The sequence below is a fragment of the Anas platyrhynchos genome, chromosome 1, assembly GCF_047663525.1.
Source record: "Anas platyrhynchos isolate ZD024472 breed Pekin duck chromosome 1, IASCAAS_PekinDuck_T2T, whole genome shotgun sequence".
Taxonomy (NCBI): Eukaryota; Metazoa; Chordata; class Aves; order Anseriformes; family Anatidae; genus Anas; species Anas platyrhynchos.
The window spans coordinates 14158229-14175349 of NC_092587.1; the positions used below are offsets into that span (position 1 = coordinate 14158229).

Here is a 17121-nt window from a genome sequence, read left to right on the forward strand (position 1 = left end):
GGGGTTCAGCGGCTGTCCCTGTGGAGCCTGAGCTCACACTGTTTATTTTGTAAAGTGGAGCTCAAATTGGCAATATCCAAGCTAAGGCCAGCACGCCCTGAGCAGCACAACATCCGTAGTGTTTTTCTGCTGAGGAACAAACTATCTTAGCACTACAGGCTGGAGGTTTTCCACAAGAAATTCTGTGACGACCATAAAAACGTAAAAAAGAAGATGGGATACAGTAAAAATTATCTTTGTGTGGTCTGAGAATTAAATTAACGCTTCAGTTCTGCACTGGGGATGCCGGAGGGTACATCCATGCACCAGACCTTTACTGGTTTGTACACTTAGGGACCTGTTGTCCTTGAGTTTGTTCGTGTCAGTTAGCATGAGCTTGGCTTTGAGCCTGCTGACACTGCAAGCTCCAGGCTCCCACCTGGGTGTAAGCAAATAGCTGTGTTGAACCCATTGCTGCAAGTTTCACTGGCTGCTTTTGCTGCTTTGCCAGTCCTCATATTCCCCCCGCACGCAGCCTTCTCCCCTCCAAACTGCATCCCAGGCTTTTTGGTCTCCCCCGTAAGGCAGCCACTCACGGCTCCTGCCCTCCTGCACCCTGCCCAGCCCAGTGCCCCCCTCAGGAAGGACCCGAAGCCAGGCGAGGTCCCTACGCGCTCGCAGCGCAGCGCCAGAGCCTGGGCCCTGCCGCGCCCCCAGGTGCCCGCGGTGGCTGGTCGGCGCTGGCCCTGCCGACAAGCCGCCCGCCGGGCACGTGGGGGCACGGGCACGAGGGAAGCCGTGGCACTGCCCTGCAGGAAAGCCGCTCGCCAGCCGCCGGCCTTGGCCCCGTGCTGCCACAGCCGTGCCCCAGCGCTCGAGGCCGCAGGGGGCTGCCTCGTAAGTGGGGAGATGAGAGGGGCTTGGAGCATCCCCGCAGTGCCTCCCGGGTTCATTCCTGTCTTGAAGCCCGAGCACAAAGAGGTCAGAAAGGTCAGCGCTGAGATTTGTTTGCTTGTAGCAAGTGGCCATGCTACCAGAGGGGCTGATTTTTGGGGGCTCTGTTGCTGCGCGAGGCCACATGGGGCTGGGTGTGACCCAGGGCACCACAGCAGCAGCAGCGTTGGCAGCGAGGCAGCACAGCGCACGGGAGAGCGGCTTTCTCCAGCGCCCCGGCATGAAGCCATCCCTCCTCCTCAGGAAGGGTCAGAGCCCGAGGACTGCACGCACCTGCATGTCTCCTGCCCGGGCAGGAATTCTTTTTCCACCCTGTTTACTCCTTACCAGGTCTGCCAGACCACTGTGTACGATCAAAAGCAGTCCGCAGCTCATTTTCCACCAAGTTACGAGCTCCCCGTTCCCTGATTGCTTACATTTACACAAACATTTGACAACAGATTCACACAGACATTTGTCAACGTTCACACTTTGCTGAGTACATCCCAAAACGAATTCTAAATGAAACACCGAAAGGAATGCTGCAAATTTTTGCTTTCCTCAGAAAGCCAAGTTTACACCGAAATTCTTCTTTAATAAGAGCTCTCCATGTAAATGGATATATTTCTTCAGTACCCATAACCGAACATACTCTCCTCTGGGATAGTATTATGCTTTAAATTAGTGGTGCATAAATACCGTTACCTTTTTTGGTGAAAAACTCCTTGGAATATTTCCCCAACATAGCGTATTTTCGAGGGATTTTTCCCAGCAGTTCAATGATCAATGCTATGTGGTCTGCATTGGAGAACATTGCCAGCAAAACAGAAACATACAACAGTTTAATCAGTACATTGCATGCACACACTAACACTGGCCCGGTACAGACAGAAATAGATGGATTCTGGTGAAAAAAAGACATGCACCGTGGCTAATTTGGGAAGATGCTTTCAGCAAAACTTCCTTCTCAAAACAGCATCTGGGTATCAGCCACTACAAACAAGTTTGGCTCCGTCCTTTAAAACGTACCAAACAGTTATTTTTCAGGAAGTTTAGGTTAAAAAATAAAAATAAAATGAGTTTGTCACAGATTCCTGTGCATTTTGGTTTTCAAAAATAAATTTGTGTTGCATGATTTCAGAAAATGCTCCTCAGCGGGACATGCTACAACCAGCAACAGCAACTCCACTTCTGTCTGCATCACGGCACCTTTCAAAAAGAAGAGGTACTACCTCTGCGATTGAAGAATTCCCGAGAATATTTTCCAGATAGAGCAAAGTGCCTTGGGATATTGCCTAGCAGCTCTATGATGTGTGCTATGTGGTCTATGAGGGAGAGAAAAAAAGGATACGGGAGTGGAAGGGGCAGGGAAAGGATGGGATAAAAAAGAAGAGGAAAGAAACTGGAATTAGTAAAAAATCAGAAATAGTTTCAAATCAACAATGTTTGCAGCAAGTCCATGCAGAGGTTTCCAGGATCAGCAGAGCTCTGGCATCATTAGTAGCACTTAGGAACGATGAATGATGCCCACATTACCACTGCAAAGGGCATTTACAAGCAAACAAGCATGAAAATGGACAGGTATACAGGTGGAAGCAGGAGTTAATTCTCTTTAAAAAAAATAAATAAATTAGTAATTGCCTAATTCAAATAAAAATACACAACGTAAACATTATTCCGGTGTCAATCTTATAGAGAAAATACTACAAAATTCCAAATTGAGGTTTCTTTTCTAAACTATAAACGTTGTTATTCTCAATCAGGTTTCCACACATATGCAATCTTACAAGAAGGGCAGTTTAATTCCTTCAGGCAGTTGTTAAGTAGCTGAGTATCTGCAGAAGGGAGGTTTTGCCCACCCACTGCTAGTGATGGAACTTAAAACTAAAAAGAAAAAAATTGCATTTATGTTCTGAAAACAATGTGTATGAACAGTTCACTCAAAAAAATAAAAGTTAAGCCCACTGTAAGCTCGCTAGAAATTTGAGAAGAACGTGAAAATAAAGCAAAACTCATGGAACAACCCCAAAGGTTCCTACCTTCATCCCTGGAATAGTCTTCACCAGAATGTGGTTCAAACAAGTAATCTCCAGTTGCTAGCTCAAACGCCTATAACACAACAGACATAGTGATGGGTATTTCAGAGGGAAGGCTCTTCATCTCCAAACGCCAACAAAACACCACAATTATCCCGGAGCCCCGAGGGAGCCAGCACTCCCAGCCACCAGCAGCACCTGAGGCTACTCACCTGGGAGCCTCCAGGCCCACAAGCCTGAACCCCGGGCGTTTCTGCCTCCACAGCCGGGGGGATCGGAGGAGGTGGGAAGGGGTGTGTGGGAGCACGGCCCCGAAAACCAGCAGTGCTGAAACCCCTTCACCAGCTGACCACCAGGTTCTGTGTGTCACGTCCAAAGCCACGGCACGGACCCCCAGGGCAAGAGGCACGGCTAAAGGCACGGTGCTGGGATGTGACAGGGTGCTGGTGTCAGCTGAGGTTACACATTTAGTAGACTAACGTGTTAAACCCAGTTAAATGTGGGTGGTAGAGAAGCTGAGAGATTCCTACATATATGGTAAAGAGCTACACTTGTACGGGAAGGCTAAGTACCAGTCAGAGATCAAACGTTGGGGACCAAAGTAAAGTCTGAATCAGAAATAAAATCCTTTTATAATTAATCACTTGAAATTATCCAACAGGGTAAGCTTCCTTGATGACTAAATGGGGAAGTTTTTCCAAAGGTGTTTTTGTTGAACCCAAAGTAAACACTGCAGTCATGGGGTAAAACACCGGGACTCCCATTGATGAAGGAAATCGGGTCAGGCAGAGGGATGATTGATCCATTCAGGTTACTGCAATGCTTCCACGGGATGCTAACCCTACAGGCGTGATGTGTACTGAAAGCCTCAAGTACCGAAATAATGATGGGAGCCCAGACTCATGTACGAGCATGGATGCATCCAGCCTGATTTGGCATCCAGCCTGATTTGTCAACCGATTCCCTTTCCGCTCGGGATCACCCATTACTCAAGCAGCCCCAGGACCCTAATTTTTTCCAGGTGCTGTAAGCAAACTGCTTTCCACCTCCAAGAGCAGGGAAAAGCATCTGAGCCGCAAAATCATTCCAAAAATCAGGCAGAGATGGCACAGGGAAGGAATGTCACTGTCAGAACATTTACTATAAAATGTTACAAATATTACAATATTTATAGAATCTAAACACACACTTTTCTGTTCCCATTTGTACCGTGGAGCTGCTCAATCACCTGTACCTTTCACCTGTTTATGGGCACTCGACTTCTTCAAGCTGTGAACTGCAGAGTGATCCAAGTGGGCTATCGCCAGACCAACTCGCCCCGATCACACAGCAGCTGACAAAGCCACAGTGCCCTTTGCTGGCATCTTTGTTGATCCTACACACGGGCATTTCTAAAGTCACCAAGCACTCACACACAGTCATTTACTTTCCTTCTTCTTCTACTCTGAGTTTGAGACTTTTTACTTTACAGCTTAAAAAAAATCTGAGATTTCATAAATTATTACCGGGTATTTAAACTGAATAAAATGTTAGGGCAGCCAGAAGCTATCCGTGGAGAACACAACCCAGAGAACGTCGTTGCTCTCTGGAGAGGAGACTGAGAAGCCACAGGAGTCCCCTCCTTATCTAATGGGAATACATTCACTGAAAAAGCTGGGTCAGCTGTCTTAGGAGAGCACTTGCCGAGGGGGCTGATTCCTGCCACTAAGGAACTCATCTCTGTTTAACACAGATTCCTGAAGAACAAAGGAAATGGAGATGGATTTAGCCACAAAGGTACACTGCAGAAGAACAGAGCTTCTGTCCCTCCCCAGAATGAAGTATTAATAGCTCAAAACGTCTGTGTGGAGTTAAAAAGATTAAATTGGAAAACCTCTAACAGCTCACGGAGAAGCACAAGCAGCAAGCACACCAGAGCAGCACAGAGGAGCTCTGGGAGGGCACGGGGCAGAGCCCAGGAGGCAGGAGGAGGGGCTGGGGGCGCTGGGGTTGTGCGAGGAGAAGGATTTAGTTGCTGTACCCCACTACCTAAAAGGCAGGAACAGAGAAGATCAAGGTTCACCGTTCTCAGGAGGGAACTGTGAAAGAACAACAGGGAATGGACACGGGTGACAACACGGGAAATTCCAACCTGATATGAGGAAAAAATCCTTCAGAGACGGGCTGAGCACCAGGACAGGCTTCTAAAGGCTGTGTTAAAGCCATCTTGAGAGGTGTGTGATGCAGCTGGGTGAGGCCCTGAGCAACCTGACCCAGCCCTGACGCCACCCCTGGTACAAGCAGGAGGTAGACAAGGCTACAGGACCTCTACAGATGCCTTCCAGCCAAAATACGTCTGTTATTTCTCCAGCGCTGCAAATGCAGGTTAGCCATATTTATGTAATTTCTTTCCCTCTGGAAATATTTTTTTTAGAACACAATTTTTTTGAACGAAACTCTGAATGATCATCTTATCTTTCTTAATGTTGACATTTGCCTCCCCAGAAATCGGCGTCCCGGTTATTACATGGAGATACCAAGCGAGATGCAGCACGCTCACCATATGGCACAGGAGCCCGAGGCAAGCATCCGTCCTTACCGCCTGCCTTGGCAATCGCTACTTAGCACTTCTCGGAGGCTATCACAGAAAAACAGTCTAGACTGTTTTTCACCAGCTCCAGATGGAGAACGTTGCAGATAAATGGTCACCCCGCTGCGTTTGTAGGCTCTGGAGAGGCCACAGTTCCCTCCCCGCCATGTGGCTGTGCACGAACCAAGCACAATGCGGAGCTGTTGGCACCGCCAGCACGCATTGTGGACCCGTGTCTGATCACACCATTGGAAAGAGCTGCCTGCTCACTGCACGGCAGCTGTGTGCTCAGCCCGGTGATTGGAAATGGCTGCGTGCCTAGGGAGAGATGTCTGGGAGAAGAATAATTCACTTGGCCTTCATCAGGCTCCCTGAATTCCTCGTACAAAGCCCCAGCTGAAAAAGGACAACAAACTAGAGGCCGGAATTATTATTCTGACAGACGAGATCCAGCTCTTGGCCGGAGTTTCTCCAGCCCAGCTGAACTGAAGAGCTGTGAATGAGCAAATTGTAACCGCTTTAAAAATAGACTTGGTTTTAAGCACACTGTTCCGCAGGTAAGTGTGGGCATGAAAAGAAGAGCAAGAAGCTTTCAGAGAGAGGCACACCGGGTAACAGGTTGTTCTCCCATGAACATCTTACTCTAACGATCCAGGCAATGGAAGGAATATAAAGGGGATTTTGCACGGTTGCTGCTTGGAAAGAAAGGTCAGACTCACATGGGATGCTTGGAAAGGGAACAGCTTTCTATTATTTGCTATACCCCGAGCTCAGCATCATGCAAATGCTGAGCGTTGCCTTGAAAAGTCAATTTCTTTGGAAATTCATTTACTTCTGAATGTTTCAGGTTGTCCACCCACCACCTTCAAAGCAAAAGGGTGCACAGTGATTAATAACAGCATTTTGTGCTCTATCTGCCTACTGAAAAATATGTGCACGGTGACTTGAAGTTTTTCTTCTCTCCCAAGCAGATTTTTGATTTTCCATTTTCCCTCAAAATGCTGCTTCTGTGCAGACCGAGGCTTTGCCATCACACCTTCGGTAGTGTGCCACTCGCACATACCAGCACGATGATACTCACAGTCCTATGGGGACACAGCTGTTTAATCCCACTGGCAACACAAAGAGTAGTTAAGGAGTCACCTCCCTGCTCCTCGTTAGAGGAGGTTATGCAAAGAATTAAATTGGGGGCTGAGCAACAAGCACTTATATGCGCATTTAACAGAAGTTACTGCACTCTCTCGTTCTTCCTTTTGCCCTTCTGAGTTGTCTCATATGAACAGAATGAACGACTCGTAATAAAAATAAATTAATAAATGAATAAAACCCACCACTGTGAGCTTGCTTGCCTGGTCCCCCAAGCTGTACCAGCATCCTCCCTTACTATGAAAGCTGTTTGCTTGCCTCCTTTTTCCTCTCACCCAATATCAGCAATACAAAGGTGATATTCCCTTACTCATTCCTATTCTCTTTGGGTACAAAAAACACCAAGTACAATTTCTCCTTCTCAGACTTCCTGACGGTCTATAGCTATGATGTATTGGCGAGTTCTCATTACAAAAAGATATTTCAGGAATCACAACCACAAAAGCCACCTCTGATATGTGCTAAAAAAATATTGTCTTGTTGATGTCCTAGCTTGTGATAGAGTCATCTCCTCCCCGCAGCTAAAACAGGACCGTACCTAATGACCAACACGAGTCAGATGATGAGACTCATCGTTTCAGGTGCTTTTCCTGTCTCTGATCCAAAGAGCATAAAGAAGGTGGAATCGTGGAGTTTGCAGTCATTTCCAGGAGCAGCACAAAGAGATGTGCTCGACCCGTGTTAACTCCCTAACCTCGCCAGCATTTCCTGCAGCAGCAGTGGGGCACTGTGTTCCCTGGGTTTGGACATTTAGGAACTGCTAAATCACCCGGTGCCTGCTCAGTTTGTGCTCCACAGAAAGAGACTCCCTCAGCACTGCAAAAGAGGAAATGCAGCCTGATAAAGTCAAATGATCAAGGGTGGTTTCAGTCCTGTCAAAGGCACTGCTGGATCCAGATCTGCTCCTTTTTTTGGGTTAAAACGAAAAGAAAAAAAAAAAGAGAGAGAAATGTACATCCCTGTTGGTATAATTAAAGTAGGGTTTAGTACAGCAAGGGAACAGAGCATTTTATAGACTGCACTAACTGTGAAGAGAGATTTCCAGTGTCAGCTTTGCATGAGAGCAGTAGATAATCCCACTTGAACTGGCCACGTTGTTGAAAGAAAAAAAAAAAAGGGCACTGTGTAATTTCCTTAGCAAAATATGTAAATGTGCAGCAAATGATCACAAAAATTACTCATGCTAAAGTCCCTAAAAGTCTGGAAAAAAAACGAAGTTGCACTTTGTTGCATTTTTTGCTCATCAGAGAACAAGCAAACTCCCAAACTCCTCTGTCATAGTCTGGAAAACCCCACTGGCATTTAATGTCTTTCATCAGCTCCACAACACATCATGCATGCAGTGACTATAAGCCTCCAAAGACATGGTTCATCCTGTTTTCGCCCCGCTATCTTCCCCTGCCCCCTTTACAACCTTAAAATTCAGATTACCTGAGCAGAGGACTGGTACTGGCCTGAGAATACCCCCTTTCACCCTCTAAATCTGATTCAAAGAGGTACTTATCCTGTGTGGGGCACAAGAACTGAGCCATGCTGAATCATCTAAAATTAGAAGTTTCAGCCCACAGGCTCCTGGCTTACAATGCTCCTTATTCACTGACATAACACCACAAGAAAGGAGCTGTAAGGTTTTTAGCACCGAGTTACTTCTCCCTCTTTTACCCTGCTTCAGTTACATTACAAGCTATTTGGGTAGAGTCCTTACATGACTCTGTTTGTGCAGACTTCCAGCACAATTAATCCTGATCAGAATCTCTGACTACTTCGTACTGAGCATAATATAAACACAACGTGACTGTTCTCTCCGAGGAAGCTGCATCAAACACACGGGGCTGCTGGCTAGATGAAGCCAACCCGCACTGGCACAGCCCAGCTAATGCGAGCACTTTGTGCAGACACAACACAGCACGTCCTCAAAGCCAGGTTCATAAGGGGAGGACTCTGCAAGTCGCTGTGCACACGTGGACACAGATGCTTTGCCTGCTCAGGGCATCACCATTTGCTTTGTAAAAAACATCACCATCACCTCCATTCTCAATACTCAAGGTCAAGTAAAACTGCTGATGAATGGTATTGTGGAAAAAGAGCTTGCTGCTGTCGTGATACACCGTGACCATGCCTGACAGCAACACTTAATGCCACAGACACAAGCAGCAGCTGCACTACTTGCCTGGTCAGTGCTATTCCCAACGAGCAAGATTATTTCCTTAGCAAGCAACAGGCAATGAAAGGCCTTGGGCTCAAATGGAGAGTGATAAAGCACAAGACCAAGTTCAGCTGCCAGGTGAAGCCTGGCCCCATGCACTCCAGGTAGTCCTCCACAAAACCTACAAACCAGGAGACACAAAAAGATCGAGGTGCCTAATGAACATATACAGGGGTCAGCTACTGACATAGAAACCCTACGGACCCTGAATTAATTCAAAGAAAGGCCCATTTTTATTTTTTTAAATGGATTTAGAAATATCTGACCCAGCAGTGGATATATAACAGACGGAAAATCCCCTTCTATTTTGCAAGCTGAGCAGTCTTTATGCATGCATTATACTGCTAAGCAGTGTTCTGGGCCACGTAGGACCCAGCTCTTTCGGGAGGGTTTGGCAGCCATGTGGTCGTACCTGAACACTGCACTACTGTGAAGCAGGAGGTCTGCTGGCAGCAGGAGCTACACAGAGCAGTGAAATCTCACCTAGACCAGCCTCTGTGAAGAACACTGCTCAGAAATCTCTGACTGAGGGTCCTGGATACACTACAAGATACATTTCAGCATGCGATTCCATCTTCATGAGATTAAAATATTTTAAACTCTCTTCCAGATCAGGTTCAGAGAGCATGCCCAACAATTCAAAGTCACAAGCGCCTGTTTTAAAAGCCCAGTGTGTCTCATCTTTGCTCAGATACCACCTCGCTATACTTTGCACTCGTGTCAATTCACATCATTCAGATTAGGCACAGACTTTTGCAAGATGTGCACTGTCTTTCAGTAGATAAATTGAGACAAGAAAGCTTAGCCAAAGTCAAAATCATTATCAGAAGGAAAGACCAAACCTGCAATTATGTCACAGCTCCCAGAGCAAAGCCGAATGTCTCCTTTCCAGAACAGATGCTCAATACCAGTCACAAACATGGATACGATCAGGGGAATTACTTACTTACCCTGAACACTTCCTCAGATTTAGTCATTTATTAAGATATAGCTAGCCCTTAGCAGACAACCCTCTTTTATTTATTTATTTATTTATTTATTTATTTATTTATTTATTTTCAAACAGTGAATGGCAAATACCATATGCAGGTAGCACAGGGGTGAGCTGGTATGACACCCATCTGCCTGGTGGTATCACACTGGGCAAAGTAAGGAGGCATGGAATATCATGAAGAAAAAAGTAATGGCAATGCTGCTGGACCACTCATTTTGCACAGCACAGCTTCCAAAATGTCCTTAATGACATTGGACCTGTCATACAAGCAAAGCAACATTTCAAAGAGGTGGGGAATCACCTTCCTCTCCATTGAATTTGAAGTCTTAGACAGCACAGCTAACAGAATACCTGAGCCACATTTTCAGCCCGTCAGAGCAAAATAACCACCACCTTCAGCTCCAGCAGACAGTCCCTTTGAAAACAGAGCTAAAAGTACACACTACAGAATTAAATAAGGAAACAAGGGCAAAGTAACCTAGGAGGACGTTTTGTGAAGCACACCTAGGCACAACAAAGAATCCAGACTTGAGGAAGCAAGTGGGACTCTCGTGGCATTAAAATGCTTCAGAACTTCACTGTTCTTCGATACTACAGCAACTGGAGATAATCAAATCATGATTTCTAAAAATGGCCTAAATAAGTTAATTGGGAGTTTTCAGTTCTACATCAGTCACGTTTCTGCACGTTTTAACATTTCAACGCATTAAAAGTCCTCTGCAGACAGACAGTTAAGGTGTTTGGTTAGTACCTACCTCCAAGCTGTATTCCCTCTGATTCAGGACGAGCACTTATGCTGCTCTGACCCATTTCCTAACCGCTCCGGAATAAAAGCAGATCCCAAGGAGTTTTCAAACTATGAATTTCTGGGGTGAGGAAGCTTAAGGCACTGATCTCTATCTTCTGCATGACTGCACTTGTACAGCGAAGATAACTGAATTCAACTATCATGTGGCAGTGCTGTAAGACTGTAAAGTTTCTGCAGTATTTTTAAGAGCAAAAATACAAAGTCTGAGGCAGAAGATGGAAGACAATTCTAGTGTTTCTGCCTCAAGTGCTTTACTGTCTTTAAAGTTTACATATGAAATAAGCAGAATTGTATTTTTCTTACAAAAATAATGAAATTCCATACGTAACTGTGAATCTGAACTAAGATACCCCAAGTGGCAGCGATTCTTTAGATTTTGTTTTTGTCAACTTAAGAAAGGACTCACATGAAGAAAGCAATACAGCCTACCCAACATGAAAAAGAATTCAAGTGTAAGGGGCAGGATGACTGTCACACAGTATTTGCTCACATGTTCTCCATCTCCTCTTGTACAATACAGTTTCTCAACACTCATCCAGTCACTACAACTATTTAAAATCGGATAAAAGTTCTTACAATGTGTGATAAGAACTCACAGATCATGTCAGTAGCTAACGTCCTTCCAAAGATCTCTTTTCTATTTAAAAGGAACAAGAAAGTCATTTACAACTCCCACCAAGTATCAGTTAGCAGGATGCGGGTTGAATCAGTACAACCTTGAAGGACGAATACAGAGTATTCAACACCGTAACAAGGAATCGGGTTGAATTAAGGTAAACAGAATATCAGGTAAAAGGAATGATAAGTCCCTACAGTAATATTATAGATAGCTAAGAGAAGACCCATTAAAGAGTTCACAGAATTCAGGATCAAAACTGTGGAAAATTTTCAATGCTTCATTTTCAATGTAATCGAAAAATTCAACATTTTGCCTCATAATCGAAGAGTAAATTTAGAAATGGATGTTCTTTTCTGTGTACTAAAGCAAAAACTAGTATTAAACTCCAGAGAAAGCATACTTGCAAATTTACTTATGGGTTAGTTACTTCCAACACATGGCTTGCTGAGCTTATAATATCTGTAGGATTTTATGTTCCTTTCAATCCTCCTCCTCTCCCTCTCAGTTCTGCAATTCTTCTCATCACCCACGCCTGCAAACTGTGTCTAGTATTTAAGTGTTCTCCTCCTCTTCACACACTTACTCTTTTCAGACATGTATTTGTAAAATATAAAGATTTGAATAAGTTTTCACTTTTAAAATAGACAAAGGTATTTCTAAATGTATTTCCAAAACTATCTTTAATGAGAAAATGCATGTAGCTTGTCCTCAAAGCGAGACTGCAAACAGAATCAATGTATCAAAAAGTTATTTTCATTTTTCCTACTCTCTATAAAGATATTTCAGTTTTACTGTGTGTTAAAACTAATTCTACAGAACATTACCATATATTTTACTAATAAATTAAATTCTTTCTCTTCAAGTTTAGAATCTAAAGCTGTGATTTGGAAACCAAATCTGATGAATGTTTCCACTGAAGGTGGCAAGAATTTAAATTATTTCAGTGTTTTGCTACTTTATGTAATAAAAAGGAATGGAAACACAGCAAAGGGTTGCACAGATTCTAAAACAGGAAGGAAACATGCAGTCGTACAATTTCAATTAGATTTTGACATTTAAAATATACCTATATTTTCCTTCAAACTTGCTTATTTTGGACTGCAGGTTTAAGATGCATCAAATGAAAATTAGAAACCTCCTCCAAAGTATTTCCTGTTGATTAAGAATGCTTAAAATACTGAAATAAAGGGGAACAATCATCAGTAGCTATCTGACAGTACGTAATTTATGGTATTATATTTGTGTCAAAATGTCAGAACCATCCTCATCAGGATCGCTCACTAAATAAACGACGGTTTTTAGGAGGTTTTAGAATACGTATTGTGTTGTTCTTACCATACACGCGGTACTCCAGATATCAGCAGGTGTACTGTAACCTGCTCCTATTAAAACTTCTATGGATCTATATTGTCTTGTCTGGATGTCTTCTGTGAAGTGTTTATGCTAAAACAGAAAGAACCACATTAACAGGAAAAATGAGCAATAAAAAGGCTTGTTCTAAGTAGGAAGGCTCTAGAGCTGACCTGATACTTACCACCCAGCAGGCATTCCCCAGGTCAGCAATTTTAACTCTAATTTTATCTGCATTTCTTGGGTCCAGTGGATTCACCAGTAAGTCAGCAGCACGAGTTTTTGCTAACACAAGCAAAATGCAAACCAGTTAGTATTTAGAACATACTTTTCATTCTCCATAAGCAATCTTGCCTTGACACTTGATCCAGTTTTGTAATACCTTGAAGACATCACAATCATTTGCTTAATGTTATGAGAAATTAAAGCAATGCAAACAGTATTTCTTACCTTGATTTCTAAATATCCTTACGCATTTCCAGTGCAAATTGTTTGCGTTTCTGAAAATATCTGAAGGAGCTCCCAAGCAAAAATGGTGCATATGTTTCGCTAACAGAAATGCTAAAACTCAAACTCCAAGAACTCCACATGAAAGATACATTCTTAGAACAGTTTGGTTGAGAGAGTAAATCCAGTACTTCCATTCTCAACTAAGGCACATACAGTCTGCCTCTTTTTGTTTGTTTTAATTTGCCCCATTGGGAAAAAGAATTAGTAAATTCTGGATAATTTCAGAGCCATTAATATAATATATACATATAAGCTGTATAATTTCAGTCATCCGTTTCACAGATCATTCAGTGTTGAATCAAAGTTCTCTGAAGGATCTGTTTGCATTAAACACAACTTAAAGTGAAATGGCAGAACTGTAATCAGTTTATAGGAGCCTTTATAGGTTCCTGGAACACGGAGACCCTAGCACACATCAGGGTCCTGACAGTGCAGGACTGCTGATTTTTTGTTTGTTTTGGCATACCACCATTCACTGGCTCCTAAATTGCATGGGAAAGCAAGCAGGTTGATTTGAATGTGGAGGAGAGAACCAGGGATCACAAATGAGGCAGCAGCAGAGGAATTATCTCAGCTGCTTCATCAAAAGCTACATAAGAAACTGGAGGTAAGATGTAAAAGATCTACTAAATAAGAAAGGGATCTGGGGATCCAGTACAATGATCACTTAAACTGGTGTAAGAATTGGAAGAAGAAAATACACTACAGGTGAGACAAGGAGAGAAAGGAGAAGGAAGTCTAACAGTGTGAGTTAGGTGTGACTGGAATCAGACGAAGATCTTGAGCTACTGGGACAAAAATCTGAATGGGCAATCATGGAGAATAATGTCTGGATGGAAAAGAAGATGGCAGGACTGAATGGTAGGAGGGGCAGTGATGTCAAGAAAACAGTCCTCTAAAGTAGCTGGAATGGAGTCCAAAACTCTAGTTCAAAGCACCAACATAGGGCATAATGATAATATAAATATAAGAATAGAGAATATTAAGGCTGCATTCCAGCACTTAAAAGTCAGGAATTAGTAATCTTAACTCAACGTCTTCCCTTAAGAGCATGCTGCATAGCAGTATGGTTTTTTTAAGCACAATCACATGCATTATTCAACAACTAACAAGACCTTTCTCAGCTCAGTAGCCCTGGAGAAAAAGAAGATATTGCTGAGTAAATCCTTCCCATACCCCTTACTGAAGGTGATGTATTGCAGTAAGTAAAGCAGGAGAATAAAGGGAAAAAAATGCCTTGTTAGTAAGATATCTGAGTATGGCATTAGAAAAAAGCATTCTTCAACCTCCCTTAACAGAGACTGGAAAAAGGTAACAGGCAAGTGCCTCCACCTTCATGTTGTTCTCCTGAACTCAGTAGTTAGCGTCCCGTATTTTGTGAGAGATGAATGAGACCTTGCATTCTGATTTTGACAAATGCTGATCATTCACAGCTGACTGAAGTCAAAAGGAGCGTACTTCTTAGCAAGTACTCTCAAGAAGTGTCCTATGGAGCTCAACCTGAGCGCAAACTTTGTGAGCATTTCTAATTTTCACTTCTGTGTGTCCTAGTTCCGTAAAGCTGAGAAATATCACCTCCTCTGCTCACAGTCACACCACACAATATACTTAGTAAACACTCAAGCACTGCAACAAGGAGGGAAGTCATGAGGAAATTGATAAATTTGTCCTGAGAGCATTTGGTCACACCGTGTAAATTAAAAAAAAAAAAAAGATGAAAAAAGATAAAAACTTGAAAAAAATAGTTGTTCAGCCACTGAATGCAAATCTGTCTGTGCTCAATGAGGCAACTATCCTGAAGAAATTAAGATGAGGCCATGCTATTTAAGAATGTATAGCAATAGCTACATGGAGAGGAGCAAACAGTCTGTGTCCGTACCAGAAAAGGGTACTAAAAATATACTGAAAAAGTACCTTCATCATTTTTATTACTGTTTAAAGCCACGAGTGCTGTTAAGATTAGTAACATCAAGCTTATCCTCCTTCTGAGAAAGAAGGGAGCTATGGCTGCATTTACTGATCTCTCCTTCCTTTGCTCACAAGGCCCATAAACTGCTCCTGACGAGATAAGATCACGGAGGAATGAAGTGGGTTTGGTTCTCCAGCTGGGGAGATAAGCTGCTCCTGTGATGACAATAGCAGCTTTGCTTTGGGGAAGCAGGAGGATTTTACACAGCACCCCAGGAAAACAGCAGTAGAGGCTTCCTGCCCATGCACTGCCAGCAGCATGAAGAGGCTACTGAGCATCTAGGAGCCTTTAGGGGGAACGGGGACTGGAGGATTTATTAGCCCGAGTCTTGACCTCCTGCAGAAATTCAGCTCTACCCAACTGCATTTCATTTCACGTTTCTTACCTACCTACAGATTACCTGATTTAATCAGACTGTAAAATAAACCATGTGAAATGCTCTTCTGGAGTCTTAAACGAGGAAATACACTCTGCTGTACTGCTGCATACAGCTCTGTTTAAATTTAGTAACTTCATCTGGGACAATGTTCACGCAGGCTTGGCGATCTTCTCCTGAGCTATCTCATTTTCTTCTATCCGCTTACAGATTTAGTCTCTCAGTATTTTCTTTATTGAAGTTGAAACCCATATATTTATCATTTAGTCACTGACACTATAAATAAAGCCTAAGGGGTAATACTCTGGAGCCATTTAATTCAATGGCAAAAATCCAGCTCTTTGCACAGAAACCAAGATTTCACCATCCACGTCTTCTATAAACAGGATTTATAGACAAAAGTTTTGGATTTGAGCAGTTTTGGTGGCCAAAATGTAAATGTCCAAACCCAAGCTGAATACAGAAAAGCCATCATGAGTTGAGGGTTGGCAACATGTCTTACACAGACAAAATAAATAAATAAATAAATCTCATTTAGATTTACCAAAAAGCTTGAGAACTGTCTTAAACCGAAAAGAACTATTAATGAATGAAAATAGTGTATTTTGAAGAACTTTTGAATATCACTGAGAAAAGATAGAACAAGCTAAAAGCCACAGCTGGAGAAATCCAAATTAGTTACAGTTCTTCTAAAATTTCAAACATAGTTTTTTTTAATCCTTTAATTTGCCCAAATCAATAGCATTATTTTTATTTTTTTTTTCCAAAATATGTTTTAAGCCAAACAAAGCTTTTGGAGCTTACTAGATAGGTGCATTATTGCCTTGTTATAAAAAAGGAGCCATGTTAAATCATCTCACAATCACCTCTGGCCTTAAGCTGTGTGAATAATGCTTACTGACAAACATCATCTTCCTTCTCTCTTTCCTACTGCTCAGTGCACATAATTCACCCACAGTAACTGATCTACTACCCTTAAAAACAAGTTCTACAGCAGAAAAAAAACAGTTTTGCTTTGCTTTTAAAATTTAAGACTGCAGATTTATTTAAATTGATCAAGAGTGCTTTTGTGCTGTGTTCCAAGCTGTGTCTATCAAGCTCCTGGATCAGAATGCACAAAAAAGCATCCAATTTATGTAAAGTATGCTTACAGCTGAGCCACTGCCTTTGAGGAGACTATTAGAGATTTTTCATAACTTAATCACTGCCTTTCTATAACACTCACTTGCCTCCCCCCCCTACTTTTTTTTTTTTTTTTAAGTAATCAAAGCCCATGGTACTAGGCAAAAGTCTTTCATCAATTCCACCCAAACTTTTTTCTACTTTTTTTTTATTATTATTATTTATTTCCTAAAGTCATTCAAAACTAACAGAGTTTATTTTCCTTGAAACTTGTTCCCAGGAGGCCAAAATTCACCAAAATTCTTTGGGACCAAAATAACATAAAAGTCTCCTCCTCATTTTTAGACATCAGCACTGCCTTTTTTTTTTCTTTTCTTTTTTTTTTTTTTTGCCAGAAGTCTTCTAAGATGAAACTCTAGATTTAAAATAATGATCATTTGGACTGGACATTCAATGTAATGATGTAATATTCAATGACCAGAATGTTCAGAGTTAGACAAAGCC

At 42.6% G+C, this 17121-nt stretch overlaps 2 protein-coding genes across 23 annotated transcripts in view; one reads left to right on the top strand and one right to left on the bottom strand.

Annotated features, from left to right (window-relative positions):
- The window catches only part of KMT2E (lysine methyltransferase 2E (inactive)), a 73451-nt gene extending 71252 nt beyond the window's left edge, over positions 1-2199 (top strand). For all 5 annotated transcript variants that reach the window (XM_072032441.1, XM_072032234.1, XM_027463702.3 and 2 more), the window contains one exon: positions 2054-2199. In XM_072032441.1, the coding sequence (XP_071888542.1) occupies positions 2054-2184 (131 nt within the window). In that variant the 3' untranslated portion in view covers positions 2185-2199. The remainder of the gene's footprint in view (positions 1-2053) is intronic.
- SRPK2 (SRSF protein kinase 2) overlaps positions 1-17121 on the bottom strand; it is a 150373-nt gene that overhangs the window by 3235 nt on the left and 130017 nt on the right. For 16 of the 18 annotated variants that reach the window (XM_038176239.2, XM_038176220.2, XM_072032498.1 and 13 more), the window contains 5 exons: positions 12825-12925; positions 12626-12733; positions 2952-3021; positions 2145-2237; positions 1618-1710 (listed from right to left, as the gene is read on the bottom strand). In XM_038176239.2, the coding sequence (XP_038032167.1) occupies positions 1618-1710; positions 2145-2237; positions 2952-3021; positions 12626-12733; positions 12825-12925 (465 nt within the window). The remainder of the gene's footprint in view (positions 1-1617; positions 1711-2144; positions 2238-2951; positions 3022-12625; positions 12734-12824; positions 12926-17121) is intronic. The other 2 variants (XM_038176205.2, XM_072032460.1) reach the window with 2 other exon arrangements.